The sequence below is a fragment of the Sapajus apella genome, unplaced genomic scaffold (assembly GCF_009761245.1).
Source record: "Sapajus apella isolate SASKATOON/1434 unplaced genomic scaffold, GSC_monkey_1.0 scaffold61, whole genome shotgun sequence".
NCBI lineage: Eukaryota > Metazoa > Chordata > Mammalia > Primates > Cebidae > Sapajus > Sapajus apella.
Genome location: NW_022437001.1, coordinates 12,109,383 through 12,129,674, shown reverse-complemented (window position 1 = coordinate 12,129,674; position 20,292 = coordinate 12,109,383). Strand labels below are relative to the sequence as shown.

The 20,292-nt window shown below is 39.9% G+C and overlaps 1 protein-coding gene across 2 annotated transcripts in view; it reads right to left on the bottom strand.

Moving 5' to 3' along the window:
* Positions 1–1,984: 1,984 nt before the first annotated feature.
* Positions 1,985–20,292, bottom strand: part of TBC1D9 (TBC1 domain family member 9) — a 141,323-nt gene continuing 123,015 nt past the window's right edge. Inside the window, exons 12-19 of one of the 2 annotated variants that reach the window (XM_032246512.1) lie at positions 20,192–20,290; positions 19,929–19,997; positions 15,098–15,338; positions 9,524–9,589; positions 8,662–8,748; positions 5,568–5,642; positions 5,369–5,472; positions 1,985–4,132 (exon numbers count right to left, since the gene is read on the bottom strand). In XM_032246512.1, coding sequence (XP_032102403.1) covers positions 3,410–4,132; positions 5,369–5,472; positions 5,568–5,642; positions 8,662–8,748; positions 9,524–9,589; positions 15,098–15,338; positions 19,929–19,997; positions 20,192–20,290 — 1,464 coding nt within the window. In that variant the 3' untranslated portion in view covers positions 1,985–3,409. The remainder of the gene's footprint in view (positions 4,133–5,368; positions 5,473–5,567; positions 5,643–8,661; positions 8,749–9,523; positions 9,590–15,097; positions 15,339–19,928; positions 19,998–20,191; positions 20,291–20,292) is intronic. The other variant, XM_032246511.1, reaches the window with a different exon arrangement.

Below are 20,292 nucleotides of genomic sequence, written 5' to 3'. Positions count from 1 at the left end.
CATGGTGAAACACCATCTCTACTAAAAATACAAAAATTAGCTGGACATAGTGACAGGCACCTGTAATCCCATCTACTTATAGGCAGGAGAATTGCTTGAACTCAGAAACAGAGGTTGTAGTGAGCTGAGATCATGTCATTCCACTCCAGCCTGGGTGACAAGAGCAAAACTCCATCTCAAAAAAAAAAGAAAAAAAAAAAAAAAAAACAGGGAAGGTGGTAAATCGCAAGTTGAAATCAAAGAGAGTAATTCATGGAGACACAAAAGTACATAACACAACCATGAACAACTAGAAATGTGCCGCCTGTCTTCTGGAAGTTGACTGAGGGTAAAATGATTCTCCCAGGCTGTTCTTCTGACATATCAAATGAACTGACGAGCCTATTTGTCTCGCAGACTAAGCTGGAAATTTCAACTCAAGGGCTGAGGCTCCTGTATGTGCATCCTTTAGAAGTAAACACAGACTAAAACCTGCCATTATGCAGTATATTGCTGTTGTGATGAAAAGCACTATGATTTGCTTGAAAGAATAAGGACAAGATTGCAACAATTCTCAGCATACTAATAGAGACGTAGGCTTTCAGAGAGATGAGCTACTCATTTACTGTCTCTTTCTTAATGATATGAAAAATCCTGGCCCCTCTTCATTATCCAGAGCTACACATTTAAGCACACTATTTCCTGCTCAATGCTGTCTTTGATTTTGGCAAAGTACAGGTGGGCGAGAGTATTAGATTTTTCAGTTATTTCCTGAGGAATATTTATGACATCAAAGACAAAAACACATGGAATCATGTGCAACAATCTGAGTCCAATAAATGACTAGTTACTTGATTAAACCAAATGGCATTATAGCATGCAAACAGAGGAATTTCCACTCATTACTTTACACAGAATGAGTCTTATTCTGGTAACTTTTATTTTAGATTCAGGGGTACATACAAAAGTTTGTTATATAGGTAAACTATTGTCATGGGGGTTTGTTGTACAGATTTTGTCACCTGGGTACTAAGCTTGTAACCAATAGTTATTTTTTTATGCTCCTCTCCCTCCACCCACCCTCCACCCTCAAGAAGGACCCAGTGTGTATTGCTCCCTTCTCTGTGCCCATGTGTTCTCATCATCTAGCTCCCACTTATGAGAACATGTGGCATTTGGTTTTCTGTTCCTGCATTAGTTTGCTAAGGATGATGACTTCTAGCTCCATCCATGTTTTCGCAAAAGACATGATCTTGTTATAGCTGCATAGTATTCCATGGTGTATTTATATCACATTTTCTTCATTCAATTTGTCATTGATGGGCATTTGATTGATTCCATGTCTTTGCTATGGTGAACACTGGTGCAACAAACATTCATGTGCATGTGTCTTTATAACAGAATGATTTATATTCCTCTGGGTATATTCCCAGTAATGGCATTACTGGGTCAAATGGTAGTTTTGTTTTTAGCTCTTTCAGGAATTGCCACACTGCTTTCTACGATGGTTGGACTAATTCACACTCCCACCAACAATGTATTTGTGTTCTATTTTCTCTGCAACCTTATCAACATTTTATCAACATCTGTTCTTTTTTGACTTTTTAATGATAGCCATTCTGACTGGTGTGAGCTGGCATCTCATTGTGGTTTTGAAGACAGACATGCAACCAACAAGCATATTTTTAAAAGCTCAATATATAATTCTATCAAGACTGTTGAAGGTGAGCCAAAAAAAAAAACCAAAAAAAAAAAAAAAAAAAGCTCAATATCATTGATCATTAGGAATAAGTATTTTAAGCTAGATAATGGACAACAATTCTATTCCTTATTTTAAATGCAGCCATTGATATACTGCAAATTGTATTTGTCTCTATATGTTTGCCTATAAGATTTATTTACTTAATCAAAATGGTTGCCTAATACAGTTTCCCCTACAAAAGTTGTCAAAAGAATAATGTTATTGCCTTAGGCAGGAACTCAAGCACAAAGATAAAAATCCATATCAGAGTATTTGATGTATTTTATTTGTTCACATTTAGCCTATTTGAGGTTAGCACTACTTCATTTGACAGTTTAAAAATCATCCTGTAAACAGAATAAAAAACAACAGCAGCAACAGCGAAAACAAGGAGACAATGTATAATAAAATAATGTGTTGAAAGGAATATTTGGAAGAAGCAAAGGAAATGAGACCATGATTATGAATTCAACATTCAGAAGAAAAAAACTGTCCAACATCTGTAAAAAGCAAAATCATAACAGTATAAAAAAGAAGCAAGAATTCAAAGTGCAGGTGCGCTAGTTTTCATTTCCACATCCATTCAGGAAATAGAGCATACTATTCTTTTACATAAAGTGACAAGTTCTGTTTTTTCAAAACATTCAGTTACATTATCTTGCAGATTATTTTTTCAGTTTACATTATCTCTACATTGATTTAATGGAAAGATGGTCATATGCAATATGTGGTATAAATTTCTTCAATCTATGGAGAATATGGAAATGGTAAAGGTGACTGTTTTAGTTTTTGCTTTATTTGTAGTAACAAGAAGCTAAACATCCAGTATCAGAAGCATCAGTACTTTTACTCTTTCAAAAACAAAAGCAAAGCAAAAACAAAAACCTATCATAAGCCCTCTGTCTTTGCTGCCACTTTCAGATTCTCTGTAACAAAAGACTGTTACTTTTTACTGAATTCTAATGAGTTGACATAAATAATCAGAACAATTTCTTAAATGCAAAATTTGTCTGGTATCTGACTAAACTGATTAAATACAAGTGTTATTCTGGCATCATGTAAAAATCACTTACACTTTCATAACTGTTTAGAATCCCCAATGTTTTCCCTTTCAAAGGGAACATCTGTGGAATATGATTTTGAATAGAGGACTTTTATGAAATATATTTCAAATCTTAAAAATATTTTTAATACTTCCTAAAGTGGTATAGGATTTACTGCTGCTGACAATGCCTTCCATTTAAGATCAGTCTTGCATTTGTGGCTTTTCATTTTCCTTCTAGCTCTAATTTTATTTAAAAAGCCTGAATACACAAATGACTGCTGCCTTACTTAGCATTAAACGGTACTATTTTTTAAACCATGTATACAGATCAACAGCAAGATTAGTAAGTTATAATACACACATATCACTGACAAATTCATCTTTTTGTTTTTTAGAATTCACTAAATAAACTGTATTCTGGTAAATCCCCTCCCCGCAACAACAGTGTACTGTACCTACATTGAGGTGTTTAAATATTTCTCCAACAGTTTTCATTATATTACATTATGAAAACACTAGGCTTCAAGCCAGGTACTAATAAATATTTAATTTAAAAGGAAGAAAAAAAAAAAAAACCCAACACAGAAGAACATAAAAAAGCCCCTCCCTCCCTCTCCTCCTGCTCCCCCGGAAAGGCGCGGGTGTCAGCCTGACATGGCAGAGATTTCGTAGTCACTGGCCGAGGTGAGGGGCTTGCCCATCATCCGGATGTTTTTTGCACTGGTAATCCTGGCCATCATGCACACGGGCTTGTCAAAGTACTTGACCAGGGCAGGCTCAGTTAAGAGAGAGGCCAGGAATTGCTCGAAGGTGATGGCCCAGTCCCGGTCCAGGCTGGTGCTCCGGGGCAGTGCCGCTGTGCCCTGGCCGCTGCGCACCAGGACGGTGTCCTCTCCGATGTCCTCGCAGTGCAGCTTGTCCTCCTCGTGGGAGCCGGCACTCAGCACTGAGTATGAGGACATGGAGCTGTCGTCCTTGGTGTCGTCGTCAGAGATCAGCATGGAGGAGCAGGCCCCGTTGTCCCGGGGCGAGGAGTCCTCCAGCTTGATGTCCTCCATCTGCCCTCCGAGGGAGTGCTCCTCACTGTCGGCGGGCAGGCTGGCCGGCAGGGGCTCGACAGACTCCACCGCGTAAGGCTGGCCTGGCCCTTTCTTGGGGAAGATCACGCCTGGGATGGCCTGGTGGCAGGATGGTCCGCTGCCTCCGCTCCCGCCCTCCTTTGCAGGCTGGGGGACGAACAGCTTGCCGACCTCCCCAATCTCCAGCAGGAGGCTGGTCACCGCTGCGGTGGCATGGTATAGCTCCTGCTCATTGGGGTCTTCGCTGAACATGTTATACATTGTCTTACACAGTTCAATGAACTGCCCCTGAAGAGCAATTTGGAAAAACACAAAGAATGTGAAATCTTGAGGGAGCAGAAAGGCAGGACTGAAATGGACTGAAGAGCCATTTAAATGAGAACGCCTAAAGATCCCTAGGCTGGATGGATACGTTTAAAGTCTCTTATTGATGTTTCCATTTAAAATTTTTCTTTTTGAGACAGGGTCTCACTTTGTCACCCAGGTGGGAGTGCAATGGTGCACTCACGGTTCACTGCAGCCTCAACCTCCTGGGCTCAGGTGATCCTCCCATCTCAGCCCCTCAGGTAGCTGGGACTACAGGCACATGCCACCATGCTCTGCTAATTTTTGCATTTTTTTGTAGGGAGGGTTTTGCTATGTTACCCAGGCCTAGTCTTGAACTCCTGGGCTAAGCAATCCTCTTGCCTTGGCCTCCCAAAGTGCTGGAATTACAGGCATGAGCCACTATGACCAGCTTATTTTCCCATTTTTAAAATTTGAAATATTAAAACATCTATGAAAGTTGGAATAAAAAAGTAAACATCCATGTACAGATCACCTAGAGTCAAGAAGGACTATGTCATACATTTGTCTCAGTAACTATTTTTCTTGCTCTCTTTTTCCTTTTTGAAGCATCTTAAGGACATCTGAGACTCATCTCTTTTCACATGTACACACTTCAGCATGTACTTCAATTTTTCCAAGGTTAGCTCCAATCCTTCCTCCCACAACACACCTCCCATCTCCCTGGACAAAAGTAATGCTTTCAGTCTCCACCCAGATGACTTCTATTCTTTGATTATGAAACTTAGCATTTTCATCCTATGTTATAATTATTTATATATATATATATATATATATATATATATATATATATATATATATTTTTCCTCATTTCACCAGCTTTTTATGGAAAATGTGTCCAGACATCTTTGTAGCTAAGCACAGTCATTTGAAAACAGCATGTGTTTGTCTTTCGAGTATCTGAGGGTATTTTTAATAATTGCAATAAGATGCATAAATTCTCAAAACTGGATTGTTGTGGTTCACATTTTCTCTGGGGAAGTCATTTTCTCACAATGGAGCATATTTCTGATGCATAAACACATGCACAAAATAGGTCCAAACAGCTACTAATTAACTGCCCCAAAGTTATAATTATTTTTGAGGGGGATTGATTCTACATTTATTGACGACTTTTCAGTCATAGAAAAAAGAGCATCCAGGTTTGAAGTCAGAATGATTTGAACTTTAAGCACTTACCTGGTTTAATTTGGGTAAATCCTTTGCATTCTTTGACTTAGATTTACTTTCTGGAGTCCAGAGTCTCAAATAATTACGATTTTCTTGGGAATTTGCTCTCTTCCCTACAACCCAAATGTTAAGAAGTTAAGTGCTTATAGGCCAAAACACAAGTGTGCAACCAGCAAGAAGGTAGACATATAGAAGAGACCATCCCTACCTTTGTCCGGCTTTAGGCTCACCGTAACGAAGCCATCATCTACACCCTGTTTGCTTCTGCTATCCAATCCAACAACTACCGAGAAATATTAAAGAGTAGAATGTGATATAATATGACTATGCAGTTAGCATTTGCAGTGGAAAAGAGAAGACTATCTAAATAGGGTTGCCTAATTTAGCAAACAAACAATAAAAACTCCCCAAACAAAATAAAGGATTCAGTTAAATTTCAATTTCAGATAAATAATTTTTGGGGGGATAAGTGTAACCCTGACATTACAGGGGACATACTTATACTAAGAAAATTATCTTTTATCTGAGATTCTAATTTTATTGCATGTCCCATTATTTCATCTGACAACACTCTCTCTAGATAAAGGACCTCCACAGAATTCTTTCTCACAGCCTGGGTTCAGTGTACAATTAAAAATTAATGGAGGGCCAACTGCTGTGTCTCATGCCTGTAATCCCAGAACTTTGGGAGGATGAGATGGGCAGATCACTTGAGGCCAGGAGTTTAAGACCATCCTGGCCAACATGGTGAAATCCTGTCTCTACCAAAAATACAAAAATTAGCTGGCCTGGGAAACTACAGAAAAACTCTGTCTCAAAAAACAAAAAAAATTAATGGGATGATGCCACATAGTCTTCAGTACTTAAAAAATCGTAGTACCCCAATGAATGCTGATTTCTCTCCTCTCTTTTCTACATTATCATTTAACTTTGCATATATGAGGCTCATTTTTTTATTTTTTTTTTGCCAGTCCTGCAAAAGATCACTTTCAAGGAAATTAAAATCTATGTTGGCAGACAAGAGGAAAAAAATTTTTTTTTGCTAAAATGTTATGTGCTATAAAACTGCTTCAGATTTATAATTTGGTACTTCAAAAATATGACTTTTAAGGAACCCACTTATAACTGTTCTGTCTTCTTAAGACATTACAGAGCACATAGGGACTTCAAAACAGAGAGGTATACAATGCTCTCAGCTTCCCATGCAGTTTGTCGGCTGTTAGAGTGCATTCCCGCACTTCTTCAACCACCCAAAGCTGGCTGGTCAGCCAGAGATGTGGCCTTTACTGTATTATGTGTCAAATTAATCTCAGCAGCTTTTAAGACACAGCGAGGAAGGTGTACTATATATTGTTGGGAAATTCGTCTCCTCTTAGTGCTGAAAATGATTTAGGAAACAAGTGGATATTTAAAAATATTTAACCTATGGTAAGTCCATGCAGTGGACGCTGTATAGCCATTTAAAAGCCATGTTTTCAAAGAAATGTTAATGACCAAGTAATATTCTCAATGGATTTTAAGTAAAAAAAAAAGCAGGATACAAAACTGTATAGGCAGTTTGAATCCCAGTTTTATATATATCTGTGGTGTATGTGTATGTATATGTGTATAATTTGAATAAAAAACTGAAATGAAATATTTCAAGGTTAATTATTAGCTATCTTTATATGGTAGGATTCTAAGACAGCTTTGGCTTAGTTAATATATTTTTCCTAAATCTTAAAAATTTCTATACAAAGCAATAGTGCCTTTGGCCTTGGGAAACCTTCAAAAAGCATCTTTCAATGACATTACACGCTATTGGCTTGTGGCCTTTCCTGAAGCATTTCTAAAACAAGGGAATCCCTTTTCGAGATGAGTGTCTACCAAGAAACGTGTGGTGAACATTTTGTAGCCAGAATGTGACTGCTAATGATATTAGGTTGGTGCAAAAGTAATTGTTTTTGCTATTACTTTCAATATATAATATTTTTTTGCTATCACTTTCAATATACAGTATAATATTAAGAATACATAGGATCACTAAGGCACTAAGCAAAAAGTCTTATTACATTATATTATTAGGTCTTGACTACACTCAATTTGATAGCTGTAATCTCCATTCTCCACACAAGCAAACTGAGGCTCACACAGGAACCTGCCTGCACTCACCTAGATAACAATATACATAGCTAGTGTTCTGTCCAAAGCTCCTACCCTCAACTTGTATTGCCAGTCGTAAGACTGAGCCTGGCTTACTCTCTCTACAAATATCACTTAGGTGCTTTTTGTAGAAAAAGCAGGTTTACAGTGTGCCTATTTGGGGATGGCAGGTCTATAGTCTGCTTATTTAGGGAGGGCAGAACTTAAGAGGTAAAAGAACCCAGGAGAAACCTGCATTTACTTTTGGACTTAGGTGAGTTAATAAAGTTGACCTAGTGATTTCTCTCCCCTCATTTTAACTTGGCATATATGAGGCTGATTTTAGTGATGAATTAGAAGTAACTTACTGCAGTAGCAAGCTAAGAGACAATGCTAGATTAATGTAAGACAAAACAGTATGTGACTTAATATATAAATTTGGAGACATATATGAGTTAAGTCACATCTTTGTAGACCTATCATCCACAGAGAGCAGGGGTTGGCATACTTCTTCCATAAAGGACCAGACAGTGAATATTTTGGGCTTTGTAGGCCATACTGTCTCTGTTTTAGCTACTTAATTCTGCAGCATGGAAACAGCCATAGGCAATACATATATAAACTAGCTTGGCTGTCTTCCAACAAAACTATTTATAGGCACTGAAGTTTCAATTTCATATACTTTTCATGTGGCAAAAATATTATTTTACTTTTGACTTTTAAAAACCATTTAAAAATGTAAAAAACATTCTTAGTTCACAGCCTGTTAAAAAATAGGTGGTGGGCTAGATTTGGTCTACAGGCCATAGTTTGCCAACTTCTGTTATACAGCAAACAGAGATATAAGAGAATGCTTTCTGATAGAAATGCTAGTTCCAATTCTGGATGGCTGCCTAATAAGATAATATTCTTAGCAGAGAGAAGGCAGCATAGTATATAGCTCTATAGGACACGAGTTTCCTAATCTGCTGGGAAACAATGTACATGGTTCCTTCAGTGGGCTGAGGTACCTGCTGACCAATAATTGCCTAAATCTCAAAAGTTAGAAAAGAAAGTAACCAATTAGGAAACCATATTCACATACTTCTTTGATTGACTGGCTTTGGAGGCAAGTCTTTTTCCAATAATGGAGGGCTCCGTAGAAAACAAATATAATATCATTGATGAGGAAAGTCACTTACCATGTGTACATTCTGGGGTAATATCTTCAAAGAAGTACTGAGTTGCTTCAAAAGCGGAATCTGGCTCATCTTGGTCAGAGGATGGCTCTAGGGAGGCGAGGAAACATAATTCTTGTATTGGTAGGGCCATAACCCAGTGAAAGTATGCTTAATTATTAAATAAAATGACATAAGAGGGGATGAGAAGCTAAAGTTACAAAGGTGGGGTGGGGCCTTGAGTGGCTGCTGTCTCTAAACCTTAGTGGAGGGGGTCACTCCCTTTCTAACTCCATCTTCCCTTTTAACAACCCTACACCAAAGTATTCCTTTATATTTTCTGTTGTATGGAGATTTTTCCAAGTTGTATGAAATAATGCTTTATGAACAAAATTTTAGGAAATTGTATACTGCAAAGAGAATTCCCAAATCTAGTTTTATCCTACCTCTATTGTTAGTGCCAATCTCACCTCATTTTTAAAAGTATTTGCTAGATAGATCCCAGCCAGTACCAACTTGTTTAAAATTGAACTCAAAACCTCACCATTTTCCCCACTTGATCCTTCAATGTTCCTACATTCCGTCTCTCTCTCTATCTCTCTCTCTCAATCCTTGTACCCCAGGTGTTACAAGTGCCATTTATTCTTTCTCTTGCAGAAGCCTGCGTGCTCTTTTCTGTTACAATTCATCTTCACACAGATGAATGACCATAGAATCAAGTGCATCCTGATTCAAGAACTTACACAAATTATCTTGGTTCAGTCAGTTCTTAGTGACTCATGAATGACTGTGTATATCAAAAAGAGGACATCAGGTTACACCTAAAAAAGAGACTTCAGTCCAGCTCACAGTTACAGACACATGCTGCTCCATGTAGCTCACTTACCAGGCAAGACATGCATTTTGTACAGGAGTTTGAGCTTCTCTGTGAGGTCCCCATGGCATGCAGCACCTAGAAGTCATATAAGTCCCAATGAAAAATGCATCACGTGTGCCAGTCATCTCCAGGCCTAGTATTCCCCTAAAAAGTTTATTTCTTATAAATTCCTACCAAGACATTGTATGCTGAAAGGTCTGGCCAGGACCTATTTGGCTTAAGAGCTCAGGAACCAGGATGGTTGGTTTCAAATTCTCTGTTTGTACTATGACTCTTGGGAGAGTTAAACTCTACCTTTGTTTCCCCTCCGTAAGGTGAGATGGTACTAGAAGATTCTACCAGTGATCTTGGTGTCAGGACTCCATAAAATGTCAGAACTAAAGGTGTTAAAACATATAAAGCACCTAGAATAGTGCCTGGTACCTAATAAACTAGCCTTATTAATGAGAAAGGTCACGTGACTGGGCCAAACCATGTTAAATAACTATTAGAGTTCAGAAATAATTTCAAGATGTGTTTGATAACACTTCAGATTACTCATTTTAGAAATTTTTTAGTTGTTTTTGAGCTCCTAAGTATTTCCTTATTTTCATTTACCCTAACCTATCTGTCATTATATCACCATAGCTTCAATCAAAAAAATCCTATGGTTTTTACCCTCAAAGTCCATATTTATTGCTAGAACCAGAAAATCCTTTGTAAATACATATTCTCAGAGCACCTAAAGATAACTTAGATTTGGAAAAAGAAAAATAGGAATCATAGAATCTGGGTTGGAAAGGACCTTAGAGGTTATCTTGTCTGACCTTCCACTTAATGTAGGATCTCCTCTCACACACCCCTGTGAGACAGGACTCCAGCATCTGCTGAAACATTCTCAAAGATGGGGAACTCATTCCATTCCAAGCTGTGTTCTTTAAATGCTCAAAGTTCTTCTGTAATTTTTACTTTGGTCTAATGACCTTTAACCTGTAGTCTCAACTTTAGGAAGTCTGTGAACCCCTCAAAATGCAAAATTTTTTGGGAGGCCGAGGTGGGTGGATCATGAGGTCAAGAGATTGGGAGCATCCTGGCCAACATGGTGAAACCCCACCTCTACTAAAAATACAAAAATTAGCCGGGCGTGGTGGAACGTGCCTGTGGTCCCAGTTACTTGGGAGGCTGAGGCAGAAGAATCACTTGAACCCAGGAGACGGAGGTTGCAGTGAGCCGAGATTGCGCCACTGCACTCCAGCCTGGCAACAGAGCAAGACTCCATCTTAAAAAAAAAGAATGCAAAATTTTATGTATGTACATGTGTTACTTTGGGGAAAGAAAATGTCCATAGTCTTTATCAGATCTCAGAGTCCATGACTCAAAAATGGTTTAAACTACTCCTCTTTCTCTTATCCCACTCTTTAAAGTCAAATAGAATGAGTGTCTCACCTCTTCCATGCAACAATCCTTCAGATTTTAGAACAGCTGTCCTGTCTTCCTCAAGATTATCTCATTGGGGCAACTTGATCTTCCCAGATGAGATTTTTCCAATTTTTTCAATTTTCTCATATGATGTGATTCATATATCCTTCCCTATTATTATCTACATCCACCTTATGTGTTAATTTCTCAATCAATGTTCCTCTGAAATGAATTCCAGAAGTCTCTTGGCCACCCCAGGGAATAGGGGAACTGTTCCTGACTCTTCCATTAGCATAGCCTAAGCGTAGATTCAACTGTTTCACACTCACAGTGGAGTTTATTAATGATCATATGGTTAACTAAACCTCCAGAAGTTTGCATGATTAATCAAACTAATCATGAAAATAATGAGGCATTTATTAACCATCCACTCCGTGTTAAGCCCTGTGCCAATTACTTCACATGTATAATCTCACTTATATCTCATCATAATTCTATTAAATGGGTACAATTATGATTCCCATTTTATAGATAAGAAAAATTGGGCTTATTGAGGTTAAATAATTTGTTCAGGGTCATAAACAATTAAGTGACAGGTCTAGGATTTGAATCTGGATTTGTCTGACTCTCAATTCCACGCTGGAAACCACTATTACAGTACATGCAGACATACTAGCTAGTTCTTTAACAATTATTTCTTTAAATGTAGAACTTATATTTATCATTTTTTTTTGCCAATCATTTTGTAACAGTGAAACAGCAAAAGAACATAACTAACCTAATTTTTGTTTAAGGGACCTTTACCTGCATGTAGGCTAGGATAATTTTAGAGCACTCAGATAATATACAAAAACAGCAATCATGTAGTTTTAAAAATTAACTCTGGAATAAAAGGAGAAGTATGCAAAAAACTATGTTTTGTTAAAGATTCATAGTAGCATTACAACCTGACCAAGACAAAGTAGTTCCCAAACTCCTTGGACTACAGCTGGTGCCCAGATGTCTGCATTGTCTGTCACCTCTTGATGCCAGCTGCTTCTCATCCCCCTGCCCTGAACACAAAAAGAACCTAAAATCTGTACTGACTTAAGACGGTAGTTTAGGATGCTAGTCTGCCATTTTCTTGATTTGCTGGCTTTCAGAATAAATTTGCTTTTCTTCCCACCCAAGAAACTCTTGTCTCTTGAGTTTTTCAAGTGGTGAACAGCTGAACCTGGGTTCAGATACAATTTCTGCCTATCATAATTTTTAAAAACCTACTTTTGTCACCTAACATATAGGCAGTCTCTTCCCCTTAATGTGGCCCCACTCATTCAATAAGTGTTCTCTGCCTTCATGGCTCAAGGTGTCTGCTGAGTCCAGTAGAGGAGAATGAGTAGTAATCATGGTGACAATCATAACTGATATTTTTTGAGCCACTCTTCTAGCAACTTCACTTGAATTGTTTCATTTAGTTTTGATGGTAACTATCGTACAAATAAGGATGCAACCACAAAGAGTCCAAATACTGGGCCCAAGGGTACTAGTGAACACTCTCTCAGTTGAAATGAACTTATTACCCATCACACTTTTGGGTGCAGTGTTCAGCCAGTTATACAATCACCAATTTCCATTGATAATAAATATTTATCCAATGACTGGCTTTATCATGGCTCATTATGCTATGTTTACAGACTCTAAGTTCCAGCCACACTGTTGGAAAAAGAGGTACAGCTAATTTATGGCTTCTGATGGTAACCCCTGATTCCTAATTCCACAAAGACCATCTCTTTGTCCAGTAATTTCTAGCAGGATCTCTCTGGGTATTGATATTAAAACTACTGACACATGTTTTTCAGAATTTTTTAGTTTTGCTGTCTTTTTGAGGTGGAGTCTCACTCTGTCATCCAGGCTGAAGTGCTATGGCACGGTGTTGACTCACTGCAATCTCTGCCTCCTGGGTTCAAGCGATTCTCGTGCCTCAGCTTCCAGGGTAGCTGGGATTACAGGCACCTGTCACCATGCCTGGCTAATTTTTTTATTTTTAGCAGAGACAGGTTTCACCATGTTGGCCAGGGTGGTCTCGAACTCCTGACCTCAAGTGATCCGCTCACCTTGGCCTCCCAAAGTGCTCGGATTACAGGTATGAACCATGGAGCGGGGTCCATTTTTTTAGTTTCTTTAAACACAGAATTTCTCATTTCTGCTTGACTTGCCCATCTCCATAACTATAACTGACCAACGTAACTGACAACAGCTCTGCAATCACATCTGAGAGTTTTCCCAGTAAGTTGGGGTATAGTTTACTTTGCTCAGGAACTCAGCTGCATTCTGAAGTTTAAATACTCTTTCCCAGTGTTTTCTCTATGCTGGACTTCAAGCCTTTCCCTTCTCAAAGATTTGAAGAATCTCTTTACTGGAGTTGACTGAATTTAAGTAAATCAAAATATTTTTGTTTATTTCTGTCACTTTCTACATGTAGAATCTGTCTTTTTTTCCTCCTCCTTATTTTTGCCAAAGGCATTTTTTAAATCTCTTTTTTAGTGAATACCTAAATGACAATCAGTAATTACCCTGGAAGTAAAAAAGGTTAGCATAGGGTCAAAGAGGTCTTCAGCATTATCTCTTTCGTTTCACTTTTCAAAAAAGCAGAATGTGCTTATATATCACTTGTGCAATTAAAAATTAATACTGCCTCCTTTCTCCTAAAAAACACCCTTTTGTTATCCTCAGTATAGAGAGAAAAGGATAAGATTTCAGGACAGATAACCCTTGTTTGAGTCCTGGGGCTGGCATGTATTAGCTGTGCCTCTCAGTTCAATAACAGATATGTATTGGTTTGCTAAAAACTAATGTTCCAGCAAGTTACTTTAACTTCTCCAAGCTTCTGTTTCTTTAGCTAAACATGAGGATAATAGTAGCAAGCAGGAAGGTAATAAAGTATAATAGTAACAGCACAAATTGTGCCTCTTGGGTACTTGGAATCAAACACAGTTTGTAGTTGCATGCCCTTAGACAAATTAAATGCACATAAATTGTGCACATAAAAAGCATTGGCGCAGTGCCAGGCACGGAGTAAATGCTGTATAAATGTCAGTTATCACCATCATTATTACACCTAAGAGCTTTTGTTCGGATTAAGTAATACAGTAAAAGTTCTAAAGTATCACAAGAGGATGTGCACTCTACATAAATGTGAGCTCTCCCACGTTCCCTCTCTTAAGCATATAGATGACTGCTTTATACAATTTTTGTTTTAACCTCAGGACTCTACCTACATCCCTTCCCTTTTTAAAAAACCATCAGCTTTCTCTGACCTTTATGCCTTCTAGATATAACTCTGACAGATTAAGGACGTTCTTTGGAAATGTTGGCTCTATGCCTGACATTTTCTCTTTCCTTGGGTACTTCTTTTTAAAGTGTATGGCCCAAGGTCATAGAGTAGCGCAATTCAAATTTTTAAAAAATTGTTCTTACCTCATTCTGGCATAATGCCGGCTATACTCTCTACCTCACATCAGGCAGGCCAAGCTCCACTATCATGCAGCTTTTGTGCCCAGTTATAAAAGGAACAAGAGTCCAAAAGGCAGTCATATGTAGGGCAGTGAGCAAGCCAGACAGGGAGCTGGTGGGCAGCTGCCCTCATGCTATGATGAGATGTGGGGCGAGGCTGGGCCTGTTCCTGCTGGAAGGTCCCTCCTCCCAGGAAAAGGGAGAGAAAAGACTTCCACTGAGGCTGCAGGGCTGCTAGGATGCTCCTTGATTAAGAACATTTCATAATGTTTTATGAAACTATGAAATTACAAATAATAAAATTTATTTTATTAAGAAATATGTTTTATACAATTATATATAATGAAATATATTCAATAAAATATTCTATATAATGTTTTTTGGTCAAAGAAAAGCAATCCACCAACCCAAATATTTGTCTCTTGTAAAACTATCTCAGTCTATGGTTTCAGTGTTTATGTTGGCATTTCACTGTCTTGTGAATTCTCTACTAATGTATTTTTAACTAGTGCTGAGCGCTGTCTGATGTAGAAGGCAATGATTTATCCATATACTATGTTCATGAAAAACTCATTTTACAGTCAGTTTGCAAACCTCCACATGTGCTTCTGAGGCCCTGAGGGCAGCATGGGGAACCCCGGGGCACAGCTCCGTCATCCCATCCCAACTCATGCAACAGTACCACATCCTTACTTAGCCCAGAGACGAACTCCCGGAAGTTAATCAAAGAGTCTCCATTTTCATCTAATAACTGGAACAAGCGGGAGGCCAGAACGTCAGAGTGAGTTCCACACGCCCAAGGAAAGAGAAGAGCAAACATCCCCTTGAACTGCTCGAAGTCAATGCGATACTGTTCGAGGTACGGCAGGCTGGGGTCGTGCCGGTCCAACGCATTGCTGCTCCCGCCCCAGTAGCAGCTGGTAAGATGTTCTGCCTGAGAAAGAAAGAACAGGTGATCACTGGGGAGTCTCTCCTGCAGCAAATACCACAAAGAAAAGGCCTAGGTCAGTCTGTCAATGTGTGTGGAGCCCCTGGGGCTGGGCTATGGCCTCAGGGCCCCCTCAGTCTCCCAGTTCTACACACACCTCCACTTGATCAGCCCTTCACTGCCTCCACACCAACCATTTCTGCAGTTTACATCTGGAAGGTCGGCTTCAATTACCGGGTGTGGCTGAAGAAAGAAGGGGAAGTCTCCTCCCACCACATTCTCTTCCCCCTTACCTATACACTCATGTACATTTTAGAACTCACTCCCATAAAGAGGAAGAAATTTTTTAGCTTAAACAAATAGTATGCTACTTGAAAAAGACAGGAATTTAGGTAATGTGAACAACTTGTTTTTTAGGTGACGATGGTAAAGTCCAGACTTTATGCAGCTTACATGAGGTCAATCAACCAATTAGTTAAAGCAGAATCATGATGAGATTTTGGGTTTCTTAACTTCCACTTAATGTCCCACGTATCATACATAACCCCTGCTCACCAAAATCACCTAAATAAGATCATAGTCACACAGTATTCAACCTACAAATGTGTGGTCATCCAATTTCACACGTCTGCAAAAGCTCTAGAAAAATTATTAGCATAGGAGCCACTATAGTGAGCAGAATGGAGACTGGACCCAACAAAGGGTTCCTGTTCCTGGTCTTGGAAAAAATGCAGCCTCTTTGCTCATGAGGTAATAATGATTCTGGTAGAAATATCCATTCCCTTTTAGGAAGCCCACAAAAATAAAGCATGTGCTAGAAAGTTCTGAAAGAATGCCCTCACCCACCCCCACACAGGCATTGTAGTTAACCCTGGGTGGCAGGTGGGGGAGAAAGGAGGAGCATAAAAAGGAGGACTTTATTTTTACTTTTTCCATATTGTATTGTCTGAATATTTCACTATCAGCATATATAATATGGTAATAGAAAAAAAGCACGTCTGGTCAGGCACCGTGGCTCATTCCTATAATCAGCACTTTGGGAGGCCAGGTGGGAGGGTCACTTGAGCTCAGGAGTTAAAAGCCTGGGCAACATACTGAGACCCTGTCTCTACAAAAAAAAGTTTAAAAAGTAGTTGGGCATGGTGGCACATGCCTGTACTCCTGCTACTTGGGAGGCTGAGGTGGGAGGATAGCTTGAGGCCAGGAGGTCAAGTCTGCATTGACCTGGGATGGTGCCACTGCACTGTAGCCTGTGTGACAGAGTGAGACCCTGTCTCAAAAAAAATTAAATAAATAAGAAGGAAAAAAACAGCACTTTTGAAAATCTTTCTCTTTTCCCTGGAGGTTTTGAAAACAAGGAGTCAATTGTGAGTATGTTGTTCAATTCTGCTCTTCCTTAGAAAAGAAGCAAAGAAATCAATGTCTTTTCACAATTGTTTATTGGGAATTGTACCAAAAAAGCTAAAAAGAGGAGTGGGAGTAGGGAAGAGAGGAGGAAGGAGGGGTGGAGAACAGAACCGGTCGGGTTTTTTGCAAGGCAATCTTGGGAGAATAAAGGAAACTGTCGAAGTTCCTCAGGGTTTGGGACTGCATTCCTGGCTGTGGGGTGGAGGCAGGGTGTGTCAGAGGAAGGGGGCAGATGCTGAGCTTGAAGTGGCCCGCTGGGTTGGGCTGTACTCGGAAAGAGCATGAGTGGAGCCAGCAGCCCTCTGTGGGCAGCACGGTGTTGGTGATATACTCTGGGAAGGAGCCGCTTTACCTGAGCTACGTCGGTTGACAAAGGTTACCCAAAGCATGTCTTGTTAACTAAGCACCCCAAGTAGCTCTGAACCTGGCCTGAACATGAGTGCAGGTACTTTCAGGGCGCTCACAACCAACAGGAGAAAACAAGCCCTTCAGGTCATTCCCTTGTTCCTTGCTGAGAGCCCATAGGCCATCATCTGGGGACTATGGGCACAGAGACTGAATCAGAAGGGCTAATTTGGAAAGAGTTCAAGAGAAACTAGGGCAAAGGGTCCTGAGCCACATTTTCCAGGAAATCTGCCTCAGGGTGCATTCTTTTCTCCTCAAGTTCTACCCAAAAGCCTGTGCGGTGAGCTCCTTGGGAGGAAGACTGCATCAGGCCTTTGTATCTCCAGAAAATACCCACAAATGGGCTTAAAAAAATTTTTTTTTTAAGAGACAGGGTCCCATTCTGTTGCCCAGGCTGGAATGCAGTGGTGTGACCCTGACTCACTGCAGTCTCAACCTCCTGGGCTCAAGTAATCCTCCTACGTCAGCCTCTGGGCTACAGACATTGTGTCACCATGCCTGTTTAATGAAAAAAAAAAAAAATATTTTTTTAGTGATGGGTCTTGCTATGTTGCCCAGGCTGGTCTCAAACTCCTGGGCTCTAGTACTCTTCCCTCCCGCCTCAGCCTCCCAAGTACCTGGGATTACCGGCATGAGCGACTGCACCTGGCTCTAGAAATTGGCTTTTTAAAGTACTAAAAAGTCTGGCAGGGTGACTGACACATAGGGATGACTCAGTAAATGTTTAAGAAAATGAATGAAAGCCAACTGAAGTGTTACAATGATTCCACACAGTGTCCATAACTAAAGTTTTATCTTGGATTCTTTAGTATAAGAGACTCTATCCCATCCCTGACACCAACTGAGTCTCAACTCTCTTCTGGGTCCTCAATAGAGCTGGGGAACTTGTGTTGACAACACACCCTTAGGGCAGAGTTTGGCGTATAAAAGTTTGCTTTCTTCAGCATATTCTCAGGGTTCAAATGGCACACCTGGTATCTGAAGAAACACAGAATAGAGAGTGCAGCAGTGCCCAGGTTCAGATGTGGCTTCAATCACTTCCAGAGCCGGGACTTCTGTACAGACAGCCCTGGTCCTCCTCCTCCTGCTTTTCCCTGAGTCGGCCTCCTCTGTCTGCTGTCACACCCCTTTCTCTTACCTGTTCATGCTCTCGCTGCCTCCAGCTGCTACTTCCACTTCCGTTTAGCTCCCCCGAGAATCCTGGCCCTGCCCCCATGCCCTGTGAAGATTTCTTCTGGTCCTGAGCATCCCTTAAAAACCTGATCTCCATTACATCATTGTTTTCTCCTTCCTTAGGTATCTCCAACTTAAACTACAGGAGCAATTAGCTACAGGTGCTTAACATGTATGAATAAAATATTCATGAGCTGGCACACCACAGAGACTGCACCAAGTGCCACATGCAGGGGTGCTGCTGTCCCCTCTGTTAATAATGCTGATACTGCACCAAGTGCACCACCAACCAGCCTGGATACCCAGAGTGCTTCCATCTTTCTGGGCCTCGGCTTCCACATCAGAAGAATTCAACACACACGTTTGGAACACCTACGACGGCAGACTCCAGTATTAGTACTATACTAGTGTACTTTACCAGGCACTAGTGACACAAGCATAAATAAAACGGTGGTGCCCTCCAGAGGCCAACAGGTGGGGGGCGACATCAGCAAGAGCAGTCCTAAGCAACCACATTTTCTAACTGTAAGAACTAAAATACCAGTGTTCAGCTCCGGTTTTTATGTTCATTTCTTTCTATTTTCTCCTGTACTATCTTTGCAATTCTCAAAACAGCCAAATTTAGTTCTGACAGTAATTAGAAATTGTGATAAAATTGGCACCTGCATAAAAGGCATCTTTTAAACATTTTTTCCTGTTGATTACAACTTTTTTTGTTTTTTTTGAGACAGAGTCTCACCAGGCTGGAGTACAATGGCATGATCTCAGCTTACTGCAACCTCTGCCCCCTGGGTTCAAGTGATTCTCCTGGCTCAGCCTCCGAGTAGCTGGGATTACAGGCACATGCCGCCACACCCAGCTAATTTTTTGTATCTTTAGTAGAGATAGGGTTTCATCATGTTGGCCAGGCTTGTCTCAAACACCTGACCTCGTGATCCACCTGCCTCACCGTCCCAAAGTGCTGGCATTCTATAATCCCAGCACTTTGTGAGGCTGAGGTGGAGGTCAGGAGTTCAAGACCAGCCTGGCCAACATAGTGAACATCATCACTACTTAAAAAAAAAGAAGACAAATACAAAAACTAGCTGGATGTGGTGGTACGTGTCTGTAATCCTCGCTGTTCCTGGGCAACAGAGTGAGAGCATGACTACATCTCAAGAAAAAAAAAAAAAAATCAAGATTGGTAGGGGCTGAATTAAAAAAAAAAAAAGCACAGAAATTTAACCAATTATGCCTTTCCTTTGGTATTTAAACAGCTTTATCCTAACCACATAAGGGTGTTTTTACAGCTTAACATAGGAAATCACAATTTGCAAGAATTCAGGCAGAACTTAAACTTGCTCACCATTGTTTGAATAAGTATTATGAAGCAGTAACCTATTTTCTTAGGTTCAAGGAAACAACTAGAATATTATATAGAGTGTAAGGGAACTAAAACGTCATTTAAATTGGTTCTAAGAGTGTTTCTTTTCATAATAAGTACTCCAGTTTTGTACTTTCAGTTCTATTTTCCTATTTATGTTATCCCTTAATTTAACAGAAAAATCCAGAACTGAATTAAAGTGAACTTCTTTACGCCTTTGAATGGGCATGAATTATTTTGAAACCCACCTTGAAAAGAGCATAAAGTTCTTCCAGCTCATCGATGGTAAAGGAAGTTTCTGTCACAATGGTTCGGACCTATAAAAATATCAAGCACAATGAATTTCACAAACTCAATAAATGTCGTGCTGGGAAAATCCCTGATTTTCCCCTTTCAAATTGTTTTCCGTCTGTCAGGCAAGAATTCACAGCCGGCAGGAATTCAAAGCCAGCAGGAGCATGAGGAAGGAAGAGGATGGCAAAGGCTGCCTGCTGCTTCTCAAAGGACTTACCACGTTGCGTTTCGTAGTATCCTCCAGTGTCTGGATCACTTTCAGTCTTTGTTTGAATCTCATCTGTTCAATCAAATCTGCCCGGATAGTTCCAAATTTCT